At 40.8% G+C, this 26818-nt stretch overlaps 2 protein-coding genes across 4 annotated transcripts in view; both read left to right on the forward strand.

Moving 5' to 3' along the window:
* Nucleotides 1-4: 4 nt before the first annotated feature.
* LOC119861334 (cytochrome c oxidase subunit 7B, mitochondrial) lies at nt 5-3647 on the forward strand. Its single transcript, XM_038416363.2, has 3 exons — nt 5-192; nt 1627-1751; nt 3426-3647. Exons 1-3 carry the CDS (start codon nt 9-11, stop codon nt 3501-3503), a joined length of 387 nt encoding a protein of 128 aa, XP_038272291.2. The 5' UTR covers nt 5-8; the 3' UTR covers nt 3504-3647.
* Nucleotides 3648-6271: 2624 nt separating this feature from the next.
* ATP7A (ATPase copper transporting alpha) overlaps nt 6272-26818 on the forward strand; it is a 64179-nt gene continuing 43632 nt past the window's right edge. The window contains exon 1 of one of the 3 annotated variants that reach the window (XM_038415920.2): nt 6272-6436. The gene's annotated coding sequence lies outside the window, so the exon portion shown is untranslated. Of the gene's footprint in view, nt 6437-6748; nt 6871-11609; nt 11708-26818 lie in introns of those variants that run through there. The other 2 variants (XM_043492984.1, XM_043492983.1) reach the window with 2 other exon arrangements.

Genomic DNA, 26818 nt, shown 5'->3' on the forward strand with positions numbered 1-26818 from the left:
GGAAGAGGATGAAATACATTCCCCACGGGGCGCTGCTCGGGGCGCATGCGCAGCGTGCGGACTTCCTGGCTGGCCACCATTTTGTTTTTCAGGGCTCGCAAGGGTATAAGGCGAAGAAGGAGAAGGATAGAAATTTATCCATCCGAGACGCCAGCATGTTGTCTCTGGCCAGAACCGCGGCGCGCCTCAGCGGTGAGTTGTGGAGGGCTCCTGGGGCACAGCTGGGCGGGAGGCCCCAGAATCCCAGTCCCCTCCGAACCGAGAGCTCTTGACCCGTGTAGCGCCCCTTCCCCGCCGCTCCGCAGCGACCTGGTCCGCCCTGGAACCGAGCCCCCCCGACCCCTGCAGTCAGTTGCCTCCGCGAGACCGTTCCCGGTCCGGGTCGCCTCCGCCGGGGCGTGGGGAATGGCTTGGGCACGGGGGTTTGCTCGTGTGGCTGCTGTTGTAGGAATGAGACCTTGGGCTTGTTACTTTCCAAGTGGGCGTGATACATACTGGAAGCCTATAGACTGATGGGTGATGTCTTGTGTTTGAGCACATATGTAAACGTTTGGAAAAACGCTTAATTTAAGCTCAGTGGTTTTTAAAGTGGAAGTTAAAAAAAGGGGCGGGGGTTTAATGTTGGGGAGACAATGTTCTAGTTTGTGACTATTTCAGTGCATTGCCTAGGTAAAATGCTCTGGAAATAACATCAGGTACAGCCTTCTTGAAGGTGGTTGTCTGGGCCTTGATCTTACTTAGTACCTTTAATTTCACAAGAGTAAATTCATACAAAATTTTTCAGCTCTTGGGATTTATATTTCAATTGGCATTGTCTACACAGTGCCAGGTTTCAGAGTAGCAGCCGTGTTAGTCTGTATTCGCAAAAAGAAAAGGAGTACTTGTGGCACCTTAGAGACTAACAAATTTATTTGAGCATAAGCTTTCGTGAGCTACAGCTCACTTCATCGGATGCATTCAGTGCGTTCATTTTCCATTGAATGCATTAGATGAAGTGAGCTGTAGCTCACGAAAGCTTATGCTCTAATAAATTTGTTAGTCTCTAAGGTGCCACAAGTACTCCTTTTCTTTTTGTCTACACAGTGCGTGAGTCTTTTTCCTGGTTGTGTGATGTGCACGCTCTCTCTCCCACACAAGTTTTCTGGCTTCTTTGCTCCTGGAGACACTTGGATTAATTACAGACATTCTTTGTGAAAAATAGTGTGTGTACTGATAAGTTCATAGACTAACCATATATCTCAGCATTTGAGGAAGTGATCGTACCTAGAGTGGCACTAGAGATTTGAAATTGAGTGAACAAAAAGTCTTCATTTCTGTGGCTGTATTTTATAGTTACCTGCCTAATGAGAAATTTAAAGTAGCTTGCCAACCAAATAGAATAAAATGTTTGATGGATTTGTCCAAAATTGATGATTTTCTCTGTTCTAGCAATTGTGTGACTTTGTAATGCTGCCAGAATGTTACAAAGTCTTATGTCTAGCTCTCTCTTTTTAATGAAGATCATCCTTATTCTTAGTGTTCTGAAGTACATTTTTTCTAGGGGATAGATGGGAGGACTGCCAGAGACTTGAATAGATGTGTATATCAGTCCATTGGTACATCTTACATTTTGACTGTTTCTCTTAGCTCGTGGCACTCAGTGGATTGCAGCAAGACAGAGTCACCACAAACATGCGCCTGACTTCCATGATAAATATGGCAACATTATACTACTTGGTGGAGCCCTATTTTGTGTCTCCATTTGGGGATATGTAAGTACTGTATGATTGGTACTATCACTAGTGTCTGCTGTAACTATAGCCCTGAATTTGTAAATTGTTATGCACCTTTATAAGGATTTGCCTATATGAAGCAACTCTAAGTATAGGGCTTTGGGGTTTCCTGAAAGAATAATTTTGTATGCATTAACACCCCAAAGGGAAGCAATTCATTAGTACAACTTTAAATGTAGGTCTTCAATAGGCACTTATTTTTGAATGTCAATTTACTGCAAGTCTTCAGAACTGTTAAACAGCTTGATTAAATATAAGCTAAGCACACTTCCTTTGTCTAATAATTCATTTCCAAAATGGGCAGTTGGATGAGTGAGCTATTCAACTTAAGTTTTCTTTTTATGTTGGTGGAAAATATTGTGTGGCTGTACTATAAGAGCACGATATTAGACTGATGCTGTTATCCCCTGAATTTCACAGTATCTGTTTTTTAAATGTTTTAAATATAGATTTCTAATACAGTATGTGATAAGTCTCTTTTTATTTAGAGTTTAGTAAAAGACAGGTGTGGATGTTGAGTTAATATTTCTGTAATACCAGTTGTAAAATAGTATAAATGTAATACCAATGGAATCAGTGTAAGGGGCTGAATAAGATCTCAAATCTGAGAGTAAAAATAATACTAATAGAGAATGATGCCCCCAACTACTTTCTTTTTTTAACTTTGTTCTTGGACAGTTGCATAGTTTAAAGATACTATAAAACTGTCACTTTAAAAGGGGACACCTAATATGCATAACTGTCCCTCTGGATTTGAGGGCTACTAACTATTAATAATGGTTAAGGTCCTATCAAATTAATGGCTGTGAAAAATGCATCATGGACCATGACATCTTTTGGATACTTTTACCATATAATAAGGTACTTTTTTTATAGTAAGTATCCTATGCTCCAGCGTAAAAGCATACAAAAGTACACAGCTTTTCTCAAACGGGGGTCCCACCCAAAAGGGGTTAGCAAGGCTATTATAGGTAGCAATGCTGCTCCTGGTGGCAGTGTAGCTTTCAGAGCTGGGCACCCGGCCAGCAGCCGCTGCTCTCTGACCGCTCGGCTCTGAAGGCAGTGCAGAAATAATAGAGGCAATATCATGACCCTCTTACAATAGCCTTGTGACCACCCTTTTGAGTCAGGACCCCCAGTTTGAGAAATGCTGAGTCTTAAGGGCTTTACATGTTTATATTTTACCATTTTTAAATACATACTCTCCTGTTTATTACACTACTGTGAAATTTAAGATTTAAATATCAAACTGAAATTCAAGATTTTAAAATGGTATAACTGTGAAATTTATGAAAATGAACTGTGAATATGGTAGATACCTAATAATGGTCTTTTCAGTCTAGCAGAGCAAGGTATAACATGATCCAATAGCTGAGAGTTGAAGCTAGAACAACTCGAACTGGAAATAAGACATGGTTATTTAACAGGAGAGTAATCAGCCACTGGAACGACTTTAGCAAGGGTCATGGTGGATTCTCCATCACTGACCACTTTTTAAAACAAGATTGGATCTTTTTCTAAAAGATATATGCTATCCAAATTATTTTGGGGAAGTTCTATGATATACAGGAGATCTGCCTAGATGATTACAGTGGTCTTCTGGCCTTGGAATTTGACAAACTTGTTCTTGTATAACTTTTTAATCTATTACAGGTGGCAACACAAACTGGAATTGAGTGGAATTTATCACCTGTTGGCAAAGTTATCCCAAAAGAATGGAGAGAGAAATAGTCTTTCCTTATTCTGGACTGAAATGTGCAGTAATCCTGAACTGGTCTGAATTTTCATTTATGCCATACATGTAATGGCATCTGTTCACTGATTATTGCTATCTGTGATGTGGCATTACTGGTTTAATAAATATATTTAAAAATTCTTTTGTTCATCTAGGTCTTATTTTCATAGCTTGCTATAAAAATATAGTGAGCAATTTTAAGAATATTGCTTGGTTATAAAATCTTGAATTTTAGATACATGATATTCCTTAAGAACCACTGATATGAGTTTAGGTTAGATGCAGATGATGAAGTAACTGAAGGCAAATGGATCTCTTTGCAATAACCAGACATTTAAGAGCATGTGGGCAGACACGTCTACTTGTGTAGACTTTATTCACTTCAGCTGGACTCTGCATGCAGATTTACTGCAGGAACACTTCTTCCATTCTTAAATCATAGTTCTTTTAACAAAGAAGCATTGTACTCTGCAATTATTTTTTCACATAGCAATCTTCTTAAGGACTGCCAGGGGCACTGGTTTATCAAGTCTCCCTTTCAGGAATCTAGCATCCCCAGCATCCTCTACTTCTTACTGGATAATGGAAAGTGAACTTATCTGAGTACGTTTTAAAAGTACCCATTAGCCAGAATAATCGTAGTGTGGAGATAGCAGCAAGAAGTGTATGCTTACAGTCTGCAAAACTAAGTACCAGTAGTTAGTGATTAATATAGAGGGGAGGCCAAAATGTTCAAGAATAGATTGCCTGTATAAGAGGGCCAAACATAGCTTCTGCTTGACATCAGGCTTCTGCTGAAATGGTTCTTGAACTCAGGAGGTCAGTGGGAAGTTGGTAATGCCTGCCTTCTCACCATCGCTGGTGCTGTTTGGAGCCATGAATGCTCTTAAAGGTCTGACTGAGGCTCTGGCTATACCAGAAGCATTTTACCAATATTGAAATGCTGGATGCTATACCAGAAAAACACTCCTAGTTTGGATGCAGCTATGTTGGTTGTGCTTTCCATTGGTATAGTGAAAGCCTACACAAGTAAAAGTGCTTCTGTGTCAGTGAGGATGGGATTTGCTGGTATAACTGCATCTACATTAGAGGCTTCTGCCAGCATAACTGTCCGTCAGGGATCACTCTTCACACACCTGATCAACATACCTATGCTGGCAGAAGTCTGTAGGTTGAACCTCTTTTTTTAGACTGAAAGGCAGAGGCACTGGGTGAAATCCTCATCCCAATTGTTCATAGAAATTTTGTCATTAACTTGCTGATTCTTTGTATATTTAAGCAGTGCCTAGCACAATGGAGTATTTTTGTCATGTAAACCATACACCCTAGACCAGTCTGAGGAACCAGTTCCTGCCTAATTTCCTGTTGCAGCACTTGTGCAAGGGCTCCTGATAACTCTTGGGTGTTCTGATCATCTCACTTCCTAAACTTATGTTGAAACTTAATACTTAGTCCTGTCATTAATGCAGGGGACTGGACTAGATGACCTCTTAAGGTCCCTTCCAGTCCTGTGACTTGAAACTCAAATGTGTCCTGCCATATGAGGCTGAAGACTGACTTTCTGACCTAATTGGAGGTGGGAATATTGCCTCTGGTGATTATAGGGCCCTCTTTCATTTTGCAGGTATATGACATTAGTGGTTTAAGACTTTGATACCTGATCCCTTCTGATTTTTAATTTTTTATACCCCAAAAGGAGTATTTAATAAAAAAAATTTTAGTAGCTCTTAATATGTTTACTGGTGCAATTCACTGCACTAAGATCACTTCAGTTAGAAGTGTGTAGGGCAAGTGCCCACTGTCTTCCCCCCACCCTCCACTGTGGTGCTAAAATACATTAATATAGTTTTCAGAGTAGCAGTCATGTTAGTCTGTATTTGCAAAAAGAAAAGGAGTACTTATGGCACTTTAGAGACTAACAAATTTATTAGAGCATAAGCTTTTGTGAGCTACAGCTCACATTCGATGAAGTGAGGTGTAGCTCACAAAAGCTTATGCTCTAATAAATTTGTTAGTCTCTAAGGTGCCACAAGTACTCCTTCCTTTTTGGGGTATCTAGTAAAGAAACCGCCTCAGTGTGCGTATGAAGGTCAAAACACAGTACTTAATTTTAAAAGAAATTTGTATACACTTCTCTGGAAAGGTGCTAAAGTGAAAACTTGCAGAATGGAAGTATCTGCATATAGCCTCTTCCTAAGACACCCTTCTGTAATGGGAGTACTGGATGACACCCACCCTCATATGCTGAGGTTACAGTAGGTTTCTAACCTTTAATCACTTTTAGAAAAATAAACCAGGGCAGCCATCTGCCTTAGTCACCACCCCCTCCTCCTCCTCTTCCCTATCTTGTGGTGGGGTCACCCTCTTTCATACAAAACTCCACTCCCCCTTTCTTGACAGATTTGAACGAAATGACCTTCTTCCCCCTTGCTCGCGGAAGGTTTGATTTTTTTTTTTTTTTTTTTGTAAACGAGATCCTTAAATTAACCTGTGATGTCTCATTCTGCTTTTCAAAACTAAACCGCAGCCGCTTGACCAGACATGGTGTTGGCGGGGGGGGGGGGGGCGAGAGAGAGAGAATCAAACTTCCTCTACAGTTCTGGGCCTGCGATGTCGCCAAGGCCTTGCTGAAGCAAAAACGCTTGATGTAAATGTTCCACCCGCCCCCTTTCTCGCAGGGTTGGGGATTGAAACTCGTACGGGTCACGGGGCCCCTTTCCCTTGACGCTCCGGTACAGCTTTAGTCCCTCCCTTGTCACGTGATGGGAGGGGGGACTAGCCCGAGCTCTGTCACGTGGCATTCTGCACGGAGGTGGCGCAGAGTGGGGCGGGGCTGTCAGGGGGCGGAGTCTCCGCTGCCGCGCTGTGGGGCGAGAGTTGCCAGCGCTGCTGTGGAGGAGCCGGAGCTCAGCTGGCGGAGCGCTGCTGGGTGAGTGCGCGCGCGCGCGCGTTCCCTCGCCCGGCGCTGAGGGGCCCCGTCCCCTGACAACCTGGTCATCGCGCGTATCTCCTTCCCCAGTCTGCCTTGGGCGCTGCTGCCCCCCGCGCGGTGGTGGGCTTCCGCCCGGCTCCCCGGGCTCTCGCATGGGGTGAGGGAAGCTGTGACAGCGGGCAGCGCGCTCCCCAGGCCCAGCAGCCCCGGGCTCTGGTGCCATCTCCTCCCGCCGCCCCGCTCTCTGGGTCGCTGAGCTGGTGGCCGTGGTGGGCGCCCCAGCAACATGGGGGAGGGAAACAGTTTTCCCATCCCGCAAAAGGTTTGAGCTGTGTGTATGTTGGGGGAGGTCGGGAGGGAGAATGCATTAGACCTGCCGCTGGTGTGAGGGGCTATGCCAGCAGGAGAAGCCTCCCTCGTATCCCCTACAGATATGTGTGACTAGATATGGCCGGGATGATCCACGCAGGCTTGTTGTAGCTGTTGGTCCCAGGGTATGAGGGACACAAGGTGGGTCAAGTAATATCTTTTACTTCCCTTGGTGAAAGAGAAACTTTCTAGTGAACACAAAGCTCTATTTCAGTAAGAGCTGAAGAAGAGCTCAGTGTAAGCTCAAAAGCTTGTCTCTTAACATAACTTGGTCTAGTAAAAGATATTACCTGATCCACCTGGTCTTTCAGGATGATCCAGGTCATTTTTGGGAAATATAAGGTGGTGATTAAAAGGCTACTGCTGGCTTAATAACATGCCATAATCAAACATGACTATTCACTTTTATTGGCAAAAAGAAAAGGAGGACTTGTGGCACCTTAGAGACTAACAAATTTATTAGAGCATAAGCTTTCGTGAGCTACAGCTCACTTCGTCGGATGCAAAAAAAGCTCTAATAAATTTGTTAGTCTCTAAGGTGCCACAAGTACTCCTTTTCTTTTTGCGAATACAGACTAACACGGCTGCTACTCTGAAACCTGTCACTTTTATTGGTAACACTTTAGATTATTAAAGAGTTCATAAAATCTATACATCTCTTATGCAGATTTGGATGGTGTATTTTGTTTTATTTTCTTTTATTTCTCCCAGCTTGGATAGTGAAAGTCCACCTGCCTCTTCCGCAGGTGGTGAACAGGCAAAACATGTCATTTACTGTTCTCATATTTTTATTTACGCTTGGATAATCAATTATGCATTGTTCTTGTTAGTATTTTGAGACTAATCTAAAAAATAAGGTGCCTCTGTTAGTCTTATTATATACCCACATAATTAAGATGCAGTCTATTCCTTAATGTTTAGAATGGTCCTAGTTGGGCTATATTCATATTCTCCAAAACCCTCCATTTGCCATTGTCGGCAGTGTTTGCTGGGAAGGATAGAAGCAAGAAACAGGATTTGCTATTAATTGATCTCAAGTTTTATTAAGCTCTTGTTTGAACTGAAGTAAAACTGTCTTCCATTTATACTTTCTGATGTGCATCTTATAAAGAGCTAGAAGCTCTGAAAGGATTTTTCATAGTCTGTATAACCCAGGCAGGATTTGTTAATATCTGGATTTTTTCAGTTTTTAATTCAAGCAATGTGAAACATAACCAGTTGAGATTCTCACAAAACTTAGACGTGCATTTAGGATGTGCTGTTATCCCTGGAATATCTAGTTACATTACTGCATAGATAAGAGCAGTGCATGTAATCATTTGCCAGTAAAGACCAAAAAGTTCAATTTGGCTAGCCTCACTGGCAAGCTCTGGTGTAACTTTTCCTCCAGACCACTCAAACTCCACTTCTGTAATTTTACAAAGAAATGCTTTAACAATTAGAAATAATAAATTACAACAGATCTGACAACCTGGTCCTAACAAGACATGTGCCTGTTATCAGTCTGATCATATACCTTGTGTGCTATACCTCTTTAACCCAACCTTTGCCTGTTTTGTATCTTTGCAGATTGTAATGTCTTTGAGGTAGGGGACACACTTTTTTTTTCATGAAATTTCTAACACGTCTTTCATGCTACCATAATGCAAATAATAAATATGAATACATATAAATGAGGAATCACTGGTTTATAAACCCAAATTTATCTCTAGCAGTTAACAGAATACTAGTGTAATACCTTTGGGATTCTGTTCCAACCAGCTGTATGATTTCAGAAAAGTCCACTGACCTCTCAATTTTTGCCAGCTGTAAATTGAGGTGTTGACCCTCCCAAAGGTATTTTGAGGATGAATATTTGAAAAAAACTTTAAAAAATGGTCGGTGTTGTATATGTGCTATGTATCCTTATTGGTCACAAGGATAAAACAGATAATACAAGCCCTTAGTTTATTTAAGGTGGGACACCCAGTTGAGAATCTGGGATTTTAGTGGTCTTGCAGCCTTCATTTTACATGACTGACTTTTTTTTGTTTTAAATGTCCACATAGTAACATGCAGTTGAGTGATTATATTTTGGACCCTTTGTTGATTCCATTTGTGATTTTTCTGCTTTCAAAATTCACTGTTTGGACGTTAGAAAGGGTGGCTTAACTGGTTGTGGCCCTATATCTCTCTGTTATCTTATGCCAGATTACAGCTTCTTTTCCTCTTCTACAGGGAAAATTGCCTTTGAGAAATATAGGTTCTTTCCCTTCGTGTCTCCTCAACCACTTATTGCAAATACCTTTTAGTGAGTCCCTTGGAGAAAATGTGGTATTTGGAATTAAACCTAGAGAGACAGTCAGACCAAATAATGAAGCCTACGGTACCTCAGTCTAGTGGCAAAGGTCCTGTGGAGTTTAAATATTTATGATAAACCTGCTACTCAGCCACTGAGAGCAGCTTCACTAATTGGTATTCTGCAATTGCAGAGCCAGCCTCTTTCTAGTATTGTGCTGACTTTACTGATGGTGTTGATGTACAAACGAGGAAGTAGTATTGTTTTGTAAAACACAGGGGGAAGAATAATGGGAAAGGATAAAAACTGGCAGAGAAAGGCATTTCTAAGGATATTACACAGTAAAGAATATAATAAAAAGTACAATAAAAAGCTATCGGGTGCCTTACGAATGCCATTTGAGGCCAAGCTTGTATATGAGGTGGTGATGCTTTTGACTTTCTTCCAGCACAGCAGCGATGGATTGAGAATCTTTTGGTTTCTTGCATCCTAGTTGTTTCTATTTAAATTAATGGTAGAAACTGCCTCCCTTAGACTGACATGCTGCTTGTTTGTGATGGCAAGTCCTAAATCTTCTTTGTTTGTAGAGGGTCTACAGTTGGAACAATACCTTGGTTTTGAGTTCAACCATTTTTTATCTCTAAAACAAAGTCTGATTAATACAGTTTTATAAATGTGTACTTGACAATCTTGTATTACAAGTTACTCACTAGACACTGCTTGCCTGCTGGCGTAATGGTTACGATCTTAAACTTTAGTATATAATAATATATGCTACTTGGCATACTTTTCAAATGCTAAATAGGATTTTGATTTAAAGCTGAAGCTTCAGCCAGATCTTGCCTCTAACATCAACAGACTTTAATCATTCCTTGTGGAATGAGCTTGTTGTCTGAGCTACTGCAGATAAAAAATGCCCTTCAGTTTATAGGTAGCCTGTGTCTTTCTAAATGTATCAATAAGACCATATTGTAGTTTGACCCACTACAGTCTTGATACAGGAGATAATCCTTCAGCCTACATTCCACAAAGTGGAAAGTACTTTTCAGATTTATTCCATCTCACAAATGACCATGATTTGGAACTTAAGATGGCAACAGTCTGTTGCTCTACAAATGCTATCTATTTTCTGAGTTGCTATTGAAAGGAAGTAAAGTAATGTACAGCATTAGTACAGTCCCACAGAAGCCAAGTTCAATATTCATGGCTTGCTGCAAGACTAATCTGTTTACAAAGGCATTTACTGATGGAGTTGCTTAGGAGAACTGGTGTCTCTGGTCAGAGAGGTAATATATTTTAGGACTTGTGTACACTTAAAATGATACAGCTGTGCCCACTAGAGCACTTCAGTGTAGATGGTGCCTATGCCAACAGGAGGGATTCTCTTGTCGCCATAGGTAATCCACCTCTCGGAGAGGCGATAGCTGGGTTGACAGAAGAATTCTTCCGTAGGCCTAGCACTGTCTACATGGGGACTTAGTTTAGCTTTATTACACTGCTCAGGGGTGTGGATTTTTTATATCCCGATTGACATAGTAAACTGACCTAATTTCTTTTGTGTAGACCAGACCTTAGTTGTTTTGAGTAACCATGAGGTAGCAGTTGTTTAACGCTTATGTGTTTATGGTTGTTTGAATGCATCTAGAGATTAGCAAATCATATTAATGCAAAAAAAAACCCCAACGTAACATAAGCCAGAGAAGTTTTGAAAACCATCTGGGTGGGCCTTCTAATTCATTAGAATGGTCCCTTCTTATGGGAGTTTAAAAATGCCCCAGGACGGTTTTTAAAAATTAATTTTCAGTAATGTTGCTTCTTATAGCTGGTAGAATATTTCCTACCATATGGATTTGAAGATGATGGGGTGGAACAGTTCAATAAACAATGGTATAGTTATTGACATGATTGGGAATCAGGAACTCAAAAGTTCAAATCCTGGCTCTATCACTCTCAACTCACTGTAAAAACAACGAGGAGTCTTGTGGCACCTTAAAGACTAACACATTTATTAGAGCATAAGCTTTCGTGGGCTATGACCCACTTCTTCAGATGTATGGAGTGAAAATTACAGTAGGCAGGCATAAACAGCACAAGAAAAGATTGGAGTTGCCTTACCAAGTGGGGGGTCAATGATTCAGTCAGGGTGCATGTGTCCCATTCCCAACAGTTGACAAGAAGGTGTGAATGTCAACAGAGTAAAAATTATTTTTTGTAGTGCTAACGATGCCAATTCTATCAGGGTGGATGGCACATACTCAACAGTTGATGGGAGATTACTTCTTGTAGTGACCCAGCCATTCCCAGTCTTTATTCAGGCCTAATTTGATAGTGTCAAGTTTGCAAACAAATTCCAGTTCTGCAGTTTGTGGTTGAAGTCTGTTTTTGAAGTTGTTTTGTTGAAGAATGGCCACTTTTAAGTCTGAAGTTGAGTGTTGAGGGAAGTTAGAATGTTCTCCCACTGGTTTTTGAATGTTATAATTCTTGATGTCTGCTTTGTGTCCATTTATTCTTTTGTTTAGAGACTGTCCTGTTTGGACAATGTACATGGCAGAGGGGCATTGCTGGCAAATGATGATGTGTATATCACAAACCAGTGGGAGAGCATTTTAACCGCCCACTTGGTAAGGCAACTCCCATCTTTTCTTGTGCTGTATATTTATGCCTGCCCACTGTAATTTTTCACTCTATACATCTGAAGAAGTGGGTCATAGCCCACAAAAGCTTATGCTCTAATAAATTTGTTTGTCTTTAAGGTGCCACAAGACTCCTCATTTTTGCTGAAATAGACTAACATAGTTACTCCTCCTCAACTCATTATGTGGCTTTGGACATGTCATTTAACTTTGGTATCTGTCCACACATGTAAAATGAGGGTAAGATGCATCTTCAACATAGGAGTATAAGGATTAATTATTAATATTTGTGCTAGCCAAATTATATAACGTAATTAGCATGTCGCAGGCTATTTAATGGAGAGTTTGTCTTCATTTAATATTATCACTAGGAAGAAATTGTGGTCACAAAGTTCCTCTTCAGTGTCAACCAGACGTTTCTACCCTTAGAAGTAGTACTGAGCGTAGAACCTTGTGACTTAGGGCACGTCTTCATTGGCAATGTTAAAGCGGTGCCATGGCAGCGCTTTAATGTGGCTTGTGTAGTTGTGGCATAGCGCTGGGAGAGAGCTCACCCAGCGCTCTAAAAAACCCACCTCCACGAGGGGCCCGGCTCGCAGTGCTGGTGCAGTATCTACACTGGCACTTTACAGTGCTGAAATTTGTAGTGCTCAGGGGAGTGTTTTTTCACACCCCTGAGCAAGAAAGTTGCAGCGCTGTAAAGTGCCAGTGTAGGCAAGCCCTAATTCAGATGTAAATTTGTATTTGTTTTTTGTTTAAATTAGGTTCAAACTGTTGTTTTGGCCATATGTGAAGAAGAGGAAGATGGTATCATACCCTAGGATTTTTATAACATCCTTATTCTAATAAAAGGGTACTTACCACAAGAACAGTTTCAATTTCATGACATTGGAAGTTCCTACATGATAGGATAGATGAGTGAGTTGTCTTCCTCTCTGGTCGCTCTGCTGGAATGAGAGAGTGAGCTGTGAATGGAAACTGCATAGGTTCCCAAGGTCTTACTTATCTTGCTGTCCTTAAGCATGACCCCACCCTATCAGAATTATTGCTATCTGAACTGACAGCATCTTCTGTCTGCCTTAATTTGGATTTTATACCAAGAAACAGACTCCTTTTCCTGATAAAGGAAAAGACTCCTTTTCTCCTGATAAAGGAAGCACAGTTTAGCAGGATACAACATAACTGGAAGATATCTTCAAAAGTCAGAAAGTAATTTCTTTTTCCTGGTCTTAGCTAACAAGCATAGATGAGAGGAAAAATAAAATGAACTGCTTTCAAACATGACTCTTTTCCTTCCTTTTTCTGCACTTCTCTTGCAAAAAGTTTGATGTTGCAAAAATATGCCTTCTACTTTTCTGGGATATTTACTCTAAAAGAATTGTTATTTCTTTTCATATATTGTCTTGTCAAAAGTGACATTTCCAAGAAGCTCCATCCAGTTAGGAACTGTATTTTCTAGGAACCAGCCAATCCTGGTTTGTGTGCACATCTCACTTTCAAACAATTTAATGCTCTTAATTAAAAATAATTTTATCATGCTTCTGATATCTTTTATTTTAGTAGGTAGAATCAGTTAGTAGTTAAACATTGTACTGAGTTAGGAACTACCAGGTTCTGGTTACTGATATGCCATACATTGCTGCATGACATCCAGCACCTCATTTAATGTTGTGTTTCAGTTTTCCCATTTGTAAAATGGGGATACTTCCCTAGCTGACAGTGCAGTTTTGAGACTGAGTTAATGTTTTTATAATGTAGGCCTACATTTTCAAAATGGATCAGTGACTTTTTGGGTACGTTTCATTTTTGGGTGTCTAGTTAATAATACCTTGAAGGGGCCTAATTTTAAGTACTAACGCTTGTTCTCTGAAGATCAGACTCCTTTAAAATGTCTCAACATGAGTATCCAAAAAAGTTGGCACCCCAAATCACCAGGCACACTTGAAAATTTAGGCTATACAAATTATCCAAGTGCGAAATACAGTATTTTATCACTACCTGTATTATCTTTTGTCATTCTCCCTCAAATAGTGTGTGTACCTAATGCCAAGAGAATGATCAGGGTTTATGAAGAATGAAAATTTGAATTGTTATAGACAAGGATGGCCGTATTTCGTCATGGTGCAGCATGGTCCACTAATTTCCACAACATGACTTGCTGCTAATCAATAAGGAGGTGCACCCTGTGCAGATTCCAGGTCTCAATGTGGAGTGCTCCATCCGGCGTTGGAGTAAATGAGTAGTGGCACAACGTGCACAAACACCTGTAACTGGAGGTGGTGTAGTGGTTAAAGCATTTGGCTAAGAAGCCAGGGGCTGCTGGTTCGCCAGCCCACCTGCCCTGCAGAGTTACAGCAGCTGGGTACACTGTGCAGGGACTCCACCCCAGTGGGTGTGACAGCTCTGACAAAATAACTACGTGAAACTGGAGCAGAGAGTATGGCTTTAAGATCTGTCTCAATAAAAACTGTGGCTCTCGGATTAGGGTAGACCCTGCCATGCAGAGCCCTGGGAAACTCTTCTCACATAACCAGGGATCAGACAATGAAACTAAGAGGCAGCCGATTTCGAACAAAGGGAAGTACTTCTTCACACAACACACAGTCAACCTGTGGAACTCTTTGCCAGGGGATGGTGTGAAGGCCAAAACTATAACTGAATTAAACAAATAATTAGATAAATTCCTGGAGATTAGATCCATCATTGGCTATTAGCCAAGCTGGTCAGGGATGCAACCCCACACTCTGAGTGTCCCTAAGCCTCTGACAGATGCTGGGACTGGATGATTGCCTGTTCTGTTCATTCCCTTTCAAGCATCAGGCTGGGCTAGATGGACCATTGATCTGACCCAGTATGGCCATTCTTATGTTCTTCTTGCATGTTAGAAGTATGGGATGTCAGACTAGATTATCACAGTCAATCAGTGTTCAATAGATAAAACTGATTTTTAAAGTTATATTTGAAAATGCTTCTTTACCTGTCACCTTTAGATTTGGGTGCAAGTAAATCAAATAATAAAAATCAAATAAAATAATAAAAAATAAATAATAATGAATGTTGTCAACCATTTGCAATAAGTCACATTAACCCTGGTTTTGGTTGCAGGCCTCTGATAAATACTGTTCTTATGATAAATATCTCTTAACAAGGAAATGCATAACAATAAGTAAATCGTAAAGATCTAATAACATCGTCTAATCTAAGGGTGAACTTCTGCCCTTGGGTCTATATATAACTTTAGCACCCTGAAAGAAATTGGAGAACCTAAATGAGAGGCTGTGTAGTCCAACAGATAGGGCACTGGCACAAGTGAGGAGACCTGGATTCTAATTGCAGTGCTGCTGCTCACCTCACTTCCCCTCTGTTTCTACTCCCACTTGTCTGGTTGGATTGGAAGTAAGTGCCTGTGGAGTGCTTAGCACAATGGGCCCTGATGTTGATTTGGGCCTATAGGCATTACCTTCATACAAAAAAATAGCTTTTATAGCAATTTCTGACAAAACTTCAGCCAACTTAGAGTGATGAGTTAGCATAAAAAGCTAAGTCAAACAACATGCACACAAGTAGATAAATGGATTTGGAAAAGTATCCAACCTTTCTAGCAATATGTTACGGAACTGGAGTACTCATTTTAGAGGAGAAGAATTAGAAAATCTAAGGCTTTTAAAAAAAAACATTTATTTATTTATTTTGCAAAAGAGTAGGGTGGGAATATGGATGCCTTCCAAATATATATAAAATACATACATACTGCATAGGAAATGCTGTAATTCATAGTTGATATTTATATATAAAAAAAGACCAGTGACTTGAGAAATTTCTAGTTCCAGAGACTATATTGAAATACAGGTTTCTCTTGTTTTAGTGTCCTCAGCGTAGCAATCCATATCAGGAATGACTAGAGCTCTTAAAAATTCTTCAGTATCTTTATGTTAGGGAAACTTTTTTTCACATGAACTGCAAAGCAAAAATCTTGTGCTTTTTACTAATTAGTTATGGTATACGAAGAAGGCCTCAAAGTTTTAACAACAACAAAAAAGCCTTCCCTTCTTGATAGAATTTGTGAAAGTACTAACAAATCATTGGAGATATATTCTGCTCCTGGTGAGGATCCTTTTTGGAGGAAAAGTCTTTTTCCGTACATGAAATGTACGCCTTCAAACCCATCAAACTGGAGTGACATAATCTTGAGATTAATTTATTTAGATATTATGCTGGACGGACAGTATGAAAACTAGCCGTATAGGTGGTAGGGTTGCCAGGTGTCTGGTTTTCAACCAGAACACTCGGTTGAAAAGGGACCCTGGCGGCTCTGGTCGGCAGCTCTGACTGGGCTGTTAAAAGTCCTTTCGGCGTCACGCTGGGGGCCTAGGGCTAAAGCAGGCTCCCTACCTACCCTGGCTTTGCGCTGCTTCTGTAAAAGCGGCTGCCAAGTCTAGGTGGCTAGGGACTGGGAGGCTCCACGCTCTGTCCCCGCCCCGAGTACCAGCTCCGCAGCTCCCATTGGCCAGGAACCATGACCAATGGGAGCGGAGAGGGGCGGTGCCTGTGGGCGTGAAGGCAGCACGCATTGCACAAAGCTGCCTGGCCACCTATGTGCCTAGAGACTGCAGGGATCTGGTGACCGCTTCCTCGAAGCCGCGGTAGGTGCCACCAGGACCCTGCACTCCAGCCCCCTGCTCCAGCCTGGAGCCCCCTCCTGCACCCCAAACCCCTCATCCCTGGCCTCATCCCCCTGCACCCCAAAACCCTGGCCCAGTCCAGAGCCCCCTCCTGCACCCCAAACCCCTCATCCCTGGCCTCATCCTCCTGCACCCCAACCCTCTGGCCCAGCCCAGAGCCCCCTCCTGCACCCCAAACCCCTCATCCCTGCCCTCATCCTCCTGCACCCCAACCCTCTGGCCCAGCCCAGAGCCCCCTCCTGCACCCCAAACCCCTCATCCCTAGCCCCACCCCAGAGCCTGCACCCCCAGTCCAGAGCCTATACACCCTCCTGCACCCCAATCCCCTGCCCCAGCCCGGTGAAAGTGAGTGAGAGTGGGGAAGAGTGAGTGACTGAATGGGGGGCTGGAGTGGGGTGGGGAATGGATGGGGCCTCGGAGAAGGGGCAGGGCAGGGGTGTTCGGTTTTGTGTGATGAGAAAGTTGGCAACCCTGCTAGGAGGTCATGATTGGGTGCCTGGCTGTAATCAAATTAGTTCCTTCCACATCTGAATGTCTTAAAGCACTTTACTAACATGCCTGTATCAGGCCTTGCAACATCCCTATATGGTGGGAAAGCCGCACTGTTTTTCTTTTTCACCCCTTGTCCCTGTTTTAAAAATAGGGAAATGCAGGTTGCCTTGCCACACAGGAAATCTATGGCAAAACCCAGAATAGAACCCAGATCTTCTGACTTCATCATGTGTTTTAACTGTTAGAACATGCTTCCTCTTGATATGTTACTTATTTGTTCTTTGGTTTGTCATCTATTTTATCCTTATTTGAGATAATATTGACTACAAGATATAATAGTCAGATACTGTTCAGTATTAATCTACCATCACAGCTGTTACTGTGAATGTTCATGTAACAATTCCATACGGTAAACTCTTGCTTTTCAAAAACTGATATTTTGATTTATTTTCAGCATTTTTTATATTTATTGTTACGCAGCTTTTAAGGTCTAGGAATTTTTTTTATAAATTATTTAACGATTAGTAAATTTATTTTTCAATTGCTTAAAGCAATGTAGTCAATTTTTAAAATAATAGGTGTATTTAGATAGTGCTATTATAGTTGCTTTTCAAGTGTGAGGTGAAGAGACATCTCCCTCTTGGCTAAAAGAAGAATTTAGCCATTGCCTCTGTTAGAGCTATCAACAAATAATTGATTTTTTTTGGTTTGGTATCTGCACCAAAAAATCTCTCAAACAATTATTTTTGGGTAAACAAAATATTAAGTTCAATTAGAAACAAACATATTTTTAAAATTCCATTTAATTTTTGGATGTTTTTTATCCTTTAATTTTTTTCAATAAACCAAGGTAAATTTTGAACTGAGTTTTGAAATAAGTCTTTTTTGGCTTTCAGGGGTTTTTTTTCTTTTTTTGTCTGACACTATTTGCTGAATTTGACCTAAATTCACAAATAATTTCGGTTGACGCCAAATTAGATTTTTTGTTTGGTGAATTTTATTCACCTCTATTATCAAGAAGGGTGCTAACTGAATTATTTGCATTATATAATGGTTTTGATAAATAACATATTTTATAAAGCATTACGGTAATACTGCTAGTTTGCTTGTATCTACATATAATGCAACTTTACAAATTTATACTGAACAGCCTAAAAGTTAACTTTAACAATTAATATTTCTCCTGATCCCATAATTCCAGGGAAAAAATCATGCCTGTGGCATATGTGCAATTTTGCAAACTAATTGCAATCCAGAAGTCCATAGTGTTGTTTACATAACACAACTTCCTTCTGAGTATCAGTCCTATGTTACTGGAATTTTTTATATATGGGTTTTTAAAAGAAGGTTCAAGAGTTGAGGGGTTTGGCTGGCTGATTGGCTGACATCTGTGTTGAAGAGTTGTGACTGAGCTTAACGTTTTCTAAACCAGGCAGCTGTTTTAGGCTTTGAAATGCTGTAATTCCCTTCTCTTTCCCCTCCTCCCCCCAAGAGATACAACTATGGAAGGCTATGCTAAATAGCTTGGATTGAAAAATTCAGAAATAAGGCTGTGGCTTATCAGGAACTCGTGTCAATGGATTGTAACTCCTTCATGTCTCTTGGCACGATTCTTTATGTTACCATATCTTAACACACTGTTCTATTTGCCTTTTTTATCATTCCTAATGCACAGAATCTTTATAAATGGATTAGCGTTTCAGTGCATAACAGTTGTGGAGAGGCTACCATGAAAGAAGCTTATTAAACATCATTAGGCATTTTGACTTGTGTTAAAAAAACACGAGCAGACTCCCCATAGCTAAAAATTACTAATGAAAAATGAGAATACTGGATGAAAGATGAGGACCCATCACATGGAGAGCAGTCAATAATTATTGTGCCAGTTGTGATTATACTGCATGTCAAGCAATAGATCTCCATTTTAGTGTCCAGACTATCATTTGTGTGCATTGTTCTTAGCCCCTTTCACACTACTGATCTCAGAATTCTTGTTTTTGTAGTAGCTGTAGAAGAATAAAATGTCTTCTGTTTGTTCCACCTATTTATTCATTTTTGTTGTTTGGCCCTCTGAGGTAGTAGCTCATGATTAGTCTAGTTCATGCAAGTGTTAATACTGACTTCTACACTAGCCCTAAGTACAAACAGAGCCAGTGGCTGCTTGGGGCCCCACATTCCCTGCAGACTCTGCAGTCAGCAGACTGACTGTGTCTTCTCTAGCAATGAGACCAGGAGAGAGAGAAAATAGCTTCCTGCCTGACATCATCTTCTCTTTCCAAACCGATCCCCAGCAGCAGGACCAAAGGCAGAGGTAACTTTTGTCATTTCTGATCCTCCACCTTTGAGCAGTTTGGAGTCCTGCTTCTGCCTGTTGCCCTTGCAAACCAGTCTTGGTTGGGATGAGAGGATGAAACCAGAATAATCTATTTTAAATGTTTTTTTTTTTGCAAGAAGCATGTGGTATAAACACTTTACAGTTCTGGTGAAAGTCTGAGTAACTAAAAGTAGGAGCACTGCTCATACCCATTGTTGATGTTTGTGGCAGAAATGTTAAATCATAGAGCCAGGTTTTTAAGGGTCTTGTGGCTTTTAAGATTTTCCCTGCCTCTTGGCTAACATTTGCTGCATGCGGCTCTGAGTTTGGCAGATGCCTTGATCAAAAAACTGCGCTGTTAGATACCTGTCATGGAAAGTTTGTGTTAAAGTTTAGAGAGATTAGCTAGTCTTACTTGAGGATTTCAGAGGAAATGTAAGGAAAGCAAATCCAGAAAGTCTCAACACTTCCAACTAGTTTTTATGCTTGTTGTGAAAGTTAAATATGGGTCCTATTTTGACCCATAAACACCAGTAGCAAGTGACTGTAAAGATTAATTTTCTTGTACCTTTCTCACATTCCAAAAATACTACAATCCTAATATAACTAGAAGTTAATGTTACAGGTGATGTATGTTGTGAGCAAAGAAGTTTGTCTTGAGTTATGTTGCATTCAGTTTACCTAACCTCACTCTCTGCCAATCCTGACCTGAGACTGGGAATTAACCCTATCAGAAACTAAATGCAGAGTACTAAATTCAGGGAAATTGTGCTGTACCTAGTTTAGAAATCTGTTCAAGGGCATTTGTTCAGCAGTTTGGCATTCAATGACAAGCTCTCTGCTAGAAATCAATAGTGTGAGGATAATAAGTTATTAGTGAAAGCTTTTAAAAATGGACACATAATTAACAATGCAATATTTTACCTTTTTTTTTGTTAGGTTTGTGGCTAGTTTTGCTCTTTACTTTTTCATTTCAGATTGTATCTTTTAAATAGTAATCTTGCAACTACAAGGAAGCAAGTAACATACACAAACTGGACAGAATTAGTTAGTTACAAACCTCAGTGGTGCCAAGGTTCTATTGCATAAGATCACACTGATCATAATCTTTGCAGAAATACTGAGCAGTTTGTAAATTATGGACAAACTCAGATCTGATTTACCATTCTGTTTTGTTGAAACTGAAATAAAGCTTTGGCAAAATTCTAGCTTGAAGAATTTTAAGAATAATTTGAATCTATAGATCTGTGGTTTTTAACCTTTTTTATTTATAGACTTCTAAAAAATTTCGAATGGAGGTACGAACCCCTTTGGAAATCTTAGACGTAGTCTGTGGACACCTAGGGGTTTGCGGATCACAGACTGAAAACCACTGCTATAGACTTTTAAAGGAAATTGTAGCTGAAAATGAATACCAAAAAATGTTGCTGATGGTATTCAGATGAGGCCTGATCCAACCCCCCTTTGAAATCAATTCACTGACAAAAAAGAAGCTTGGTTAACATGGAGTTAAGGTTGCCTTTTGGTATCTCCTATCCTTCCAGAATGTCTTGTTCAGCAAAACCGAACCTCTGAAAACCAGGAAATATAAAGTTAAGGTACATGTCAGTGAGTCTTTAACTCTGAGTCTGGACCTGGCAATAGCCACTGGGAATTATGTGTATTCACTCCCGCTGTGAATACACTGTGTTGTGTAGCTGGAGGAAGCAGCTTGGCATAGTTGTGATTGTGGTAGGAGGAGATCTGGGGATCTCTGCCCATTTGTGGGGGAAGGGATCTGAACCCCTCTCCCCTGCTCCCCATTTGTGTGATCAAAGTCAGAAGATGCATGTATTCCTTGAGAAATTAGCATGCCTCATTTCAGAGATGATCTGTAGGATCAGAAAGTTCTGTAGTTGTGTCAGTAGCTTAGTATCACTTATCATGGGGCTTATGAGCAGTGATTCCTCAAATGAGACTGCTCTGTGGGTTTAATGATAAATATAGTGTTAAATGGCATCCTGTGCATAACGGTGAAGGGGTTATAAAAGGGAGTGAAGGTTTTTTAAAATTTAGCAGCTGTGGTGTTGTTTCTGTGGGGTAAATGTGTCAGTGTAGGGCAGATGTAGGTAGCTCCTGTTCAGTACATTCGATGAAGTGAGCTGTAGCTCACAAAAGCTTATGCTCAAATAAATTTGTTAGTCTCTAAGGTGCCACAAGTACTCCTTTTCTTTTTTGCAAATACAGACTAACACGGCTGCTACTCTGAAACCTGTTCAGTACAGCTCGCCTAAACATGAGTTTTGTCTTTACCAAAGAGAGGGCATTGTTACAGGTTTCCCTCCCCTCCAGGGTGGTGCCAGGGACTGAGGTACCACTGAACCTGCCTGATCCACCATCCTAGGCTCCCTTCACACTGTATTGCTGAGGCAAGGTAGCCAAGCCCTCCCTCAGGCTTCAGACTGCACTTTACCAGCACACATATAGGTAGGGACACACCCAGCTGCAGAAACACACACAGATGCTGAGATCAGCTCTGCATGAAAAGACACAGCTAAGGAATTGCCCAGTACTCAAGTGCATGCCCCCTTTAGAGGTTAGTCCTGTCCATGCTCTGGTACTGGCTCAACACCCTGGTCCCGGCCCCGGGTTCCTGGCCAACCTCCGGACATCGATTCTGGAGTTCTTTTGGTCAGGACTGCACTGGGTCCCTGCAGGGGTTCTCCATCTACCCCTGGAGGAGGGAGGGCAGGGCAGGGCCTGAAATGTCTGCAAACTCAGGTCCATGTCTTCCGCCTCCAGGCCCTGCAGAGGCTCCTTTATGGTGCAGGTAGTCCGGCGTGGAGCATACTGGCACACGCCTTCCTGCGCCGTTTCCGAGGGCTCCGATACGACCAGCAGCTCCTTTATCTCCATCCAAGAGGTCTTCCGTGAGACCTCTGCAGGTTGCCGGTCTTCTACCAGGACCTCCTCTGGACCTGGAAACTGTTTTTAACGACCAGATCCGTGGCGGGCACTGAGGGGGCAGATCTCCTCGCGGAGCCCCTGCTACACAACCCCCAGCTCCGCGTGCAGGTGGCGGAGTCCCCCTCGGTGCACCAGAGGTTGGTCCTGGCAGAAGTCACAAGAGTCGGAGACTTCCTGGACTACGACCGGGAAGACTGGCTGGATGGGGCTCTCTCAGCGCATGGGGCTCTCCAGACCTCGTACTCCCCGGCGCGCACTTCAGGAGGTAAAGGCTGCTTTGCCGCCCGCTGCTTGGGTTTACCTCGACCGGGTCCTGCACAAGGGCGCGCCCCACCCACCCTCTACCCCAGGCCCGCCAGACCTTTTAATTGGGCCCCTGGACCCAACGACCCCTTCACTGTGAGCCGGCTACACGAGCTGTAGCCAGTCTGCTTCCAAACCGCTCCAAGGAAACATCTCTAGAGGTTAGACCCAAAATTGTACCATCTTGCACTGCACAGAGAGCTATTCAGCATAAGCTCGTGAAATTTGCCCCTCCCTCAATGCGGAGAGAGATATGCAACAGCTTTTTGCACCCCAGTTATGAATTCCATACACTGGGTTTTCGACAAAACAAAAACAAGTTTATTACTACAAAAGAGATTTTAAGTGATTATAAGGGATAACAAACAGATCAAAGCAGATTACCAAGAAAAAAAAACAAAAATGCAATCTAAATTTAAGATACTAAAGAAACTGGTTACAAGTAAAGGAGGACTTGTGGCACCTTAGAGACTAACAAATTTATTTGAGCATAAGCTTTCGTGAGCTACAGCTGCCACAAGTCCTCCTTTTCTTTTTGCGGATATAGACTAACACAGCTGCTACTCTGAAACCTGGTTACAAATAGTAATTTCTCACCCTAAATAATGTTTTAGGCAGATTGCAGAGATACTTGAAGCCCAGCTGCACTTGCCTGCTGCTTAAACCTTCAGATAGTTCATTTGTAGTCTAGACAATCTTCCAGCCTGGGCTCGTCCTCCTCCCCTCGTTCAGTCTTTGTTTCTTATATGTTTACAGCAGTCATCTTGGGCGGGGATGCAATGAAGAACCAACCCTGATTATGTTACTCCCCTCCCTTAAATAGGTTTTAGATATTGCTGGAATCCTTTGTCTTCCAGTGTGATTTCCCACCTCTGGTCAGTGGAAAAATACTGGTATTTTCATGGAGTCCAATATCAGGTGACTTGATCACATGACCCTGCAGCCATAACTTAGAGGCTGTTTGCAGCATCCACAGGAAGCCTTCCCTGGAGAGATATTAGCATCTTCTATGACCTGTTGTTCTTCCTAATGGCCCTTTCCAGCCATCAGTTTAGACTGATTGCATTCTGTCTAATGACTATTCTTCAGCTGTAAACATATTTGTAATAGGTGCATAGATAACATTCTTAACTTCAGATACAAAAATGATACATGCATATAAATATTATAATCATATTCAGTAAATCATAACCTTTCCAATGATATCTCAGGTGCCTTGTCTTGCACAAAATACATCATAATTATGCCATACTCATATCGTAATGTTACTATGAAGAATATGGAGCATAATGCCACAGGCATTAGATGCTGTCCTATAGTGGTCATGTATCCTTTTCCCTGAGTGTTCTGCAATATCTGCAAAGGCAGAGTGCAAATATGCATTAAGAATGTGCTGGAACATTGCTCAAAGAGGTCAAAGTTAAGGTTGTCTTGGAGTATACCTTAACTTTGTATTTCCTGGTTTTCAGGGGTTTGATTTTTGCTGAATTTGACATTCTGGATGTGCATAAGATACTATCCAGCAACCTGAGTTCTGTATTAACAACAAATTACAAGACAATCTGAGTAGATATGCAGATTTTAGAGCACATAGGAAAGTCAATCTTTAAACAGAGAGGTGTTCTTAATTGTAATTACAGCAGAGTGCCAGAAACATCCCATTGTTTTCAAGAGGAGTTGGATTGAGCCTGGTGCCAGGTTCTAGTTACTTTGTGCCCAAACCTGCACATTTTTCACTTATTTCAGTTGCTGTTGAGGGCACTCAGCACCTTGTTGTATGTTCTAAGCTCATTTCAAGACCAATCCCTTAACCTGCAGTAGCAGAAGTCTTCCAGAGAATTACTAAATGCATTGAAGTATGGTGACTTTAAACTAGGTTGTTCAAGTTTTGTAAGGATATGAACTGAACAAATCGGAGAATAATCTCTAATTAAATATTTTTAAAACTTTTGAAATGTTTGCACTAAATGTCATGAGATAAGTAAGTGCTTTAAGTAGGACTGTACCCTAAAAAGTGATTCTGTCAAATTGGTGTGTGAGGCTCTGTATTCACTGTGTTCTGCATCATCATCAGATGAACTCTTTTCTAGCAAAGTTATGCCATATGAAAAAATTTAGTTAGTTGCCATAAACTTTATAATTTTTCCTATTACCAGCTTTGCACTTAAAAACCTTTCAATAAGTGAAAAATGTTAATGCTTGTGTGCTGGCATTTCAACATTACTCTGTTTTACCCTTTAAAAAGGCACTAGATTAATTCCTTTACATGTAGAGTTTTTCATGCCATTAATTTTTTGTGTGGCATTTATTAGTTATTTATATAACTATACAAAGCACTCTGTTTGTGGGGGTAGAGGGATCTATGCCAAGCAAATAACAGGCACCTTGCCCTGTCCAGTGATGCAAACTAGTACAGTATAGAACAATAAAATAACAAAGACTGAGTAGTGGGGGTTATTGTGATTGGAGCACATCACAGGATAGAGGGTTTAAAGAGATTTTTGGAGGAGAAGGTGGGAGGTTGGCATAAATTAGAGGGAAGGTCATTCTGGGGGCACACCCAAAGTCATGAGTGAGTGAAATATAAAGGGAGTGTAGAAGTGAACCTTAGAGGGAGTGTGTTGGAGAAGATAAGGGCAGAGAGATAGGCAAGATCCATTGTAAGGTAATTGTAATGTGAACAATAAATATGTCAAGCTGTATTAATGTATTACAGAATTAATATTTCCATTACTGGAAATCACAGCATATGCACACGCTATGTTAGTCACTGATGTCTAGGGAAAAAAGTAGAAAAAATTCTGCTGATAAACTTTTTTTTTTTTTTTTTTTTTTTTTTACACTATGGAGGATGTTTGGATGAAAAAGGCCTTTTGTTTGAGTTCATGTGCAGCTGCTGCTTATTCCTCACCTGAAATCCTTTTTCTCTGTTTGTTGTAGAAAGAAATAATCTTTACTGAAATTATTTGTTGTGTAATAAACCAGATTCTGAATTTGGGTGACAAATAAGCAGCAGGTGCAGATGAACTTTTAAAGATCCTGTTTTCCCTATGAAAATTTTCTAGAAGTAATATAAAGAGGAGGGGAGAAAAAAAACCTGAAATTTGTAGTAATGATGCGCCCCCACTAATTAGGCCATCTCTCTTCTTCCGACTGTTGTAGAGTATCCACAAACACTGACCCTGATTCAGGAAAGCAGTTATGAACATGTTTAAATCTATTTTTATTCAGGAGAGCTCTCAAGAATATACTTATTCATTCTCCTGAATATGAATAGGGATGTATTTTTGAACTGGGAGCATGTTGAGTACACTTCTGCCCCCTTTCATTAAGTGACTACCTCCATGAAGAAGCCAAGTACCATCAGTCGCTTGGGTGGTCACTTAAAACAGGTTTCACTGTATAGCAGCAGCGTTATGTGGAAAGTAGGATGTCTTTCTGAATATTCCTTTAGGGTGTCAACAGGGCTATAAAATGGCAGGAACATTCCTGTGGTTGACCTTGACAGAGCACGAGGAGGCAAGAGTAAAGAGGGAAATAGTTTTTAAAACTTCAAGAGTTTTATTAAATAAAATAATCAAATTAAGAAATTCCCATATTTCTTAAAGTTAATTCATTTTGTGTTGCGTTTATGGAGCTGAAAACCACCATTTTATATAGCAAAACAAGGAAGCTAAGACACACATTTGTCATGTTTGTTTCCAGAAAGCTGGATGAATATAACCATTCCTACTTCTTAAGAACTGAATTTTGATTCCATTTACTCTTCTCCTTCTCGCTATAGTGGCTACCTGACAGACAAGTTCCTTAGAGAGACAAGCTTTTGAGTTTACACCGAGGTGTTTTTCAGATATGTTCATTGTTACATTTCTCCTTCACTTTGAAATCTTCTGAGAAAAAACATATATTCTTAGTTTGTTGAAATGGATGCTAATTAGACCAAAGTGTCACTTACCTTTCATCTCATTATTAAGCATTCTTCAGAAGAGTTTCAACTTTTGTGTTTTTTCTTGTGATAGTCATGTATGTGAGTTCAAGATAAGAGAGAATCCTGATATTAAAGTGGTTGCTTCACAATCTTTGTGCTGTTCTAGTAGATTTCAAAGCAAAACCAGATATTTTCATGCCCTTGTGTCATGGGGAGGAACAGCATATTCATTCTGAATGAATTACAGGAGGCAAAGTCTCTCTACAAAACCAGTTTTATGAAACATTTTGAATGTTATACTGTAGTTTAGTTTTCCCACAATAAATTCCCATTACCAGCAAAGCACTTAAGCTTGTGGTTTACTTTAAATGCATGAGTACTCCCGTTGAAATCATCTATACACTCTGCTGTTTTCATTGCTGTCAAACATTAGG

The sequence above is a fragment of the Dermochelys coriacea genome, chromosome 9 (assembly GCF_009764565.3).
Source record: "Dermochelys coriacea isolate rDerCor1 chromosome 9, rDerCor1.pri.v4, whole genome shotgun sequence".
NCBI lineage: Eukaryota > Metazoa > Chordata > Testudines > Dermochelyidae > Dermochelys > Dermochelys coriacea.

Bases quoted from the DNA above. Each gene is read 5' to 3' on its own strand.
- LOC119861334 (XM_038416363.2), top strand. From the start codon at position 9: ATGAAATACATTCCCCACGGGGCGCTGCTCGGGGCGCATGCGCAGCGT. The intron at 193-1,626 runs GTGAGTTGTGGA...TGTTTCTCTTAG, and splicing joins AACCGCGGCGCGCCTCAGCG to CTCGTGGCACTCAGTGGATT. The intron at 1,752-3,425 runs GTAAGTACTGTA...AATCTATTACAG, and splicing joins GTGTCTCCATTTGGGGATAT to GTGGCAACACAAACTGGAAT.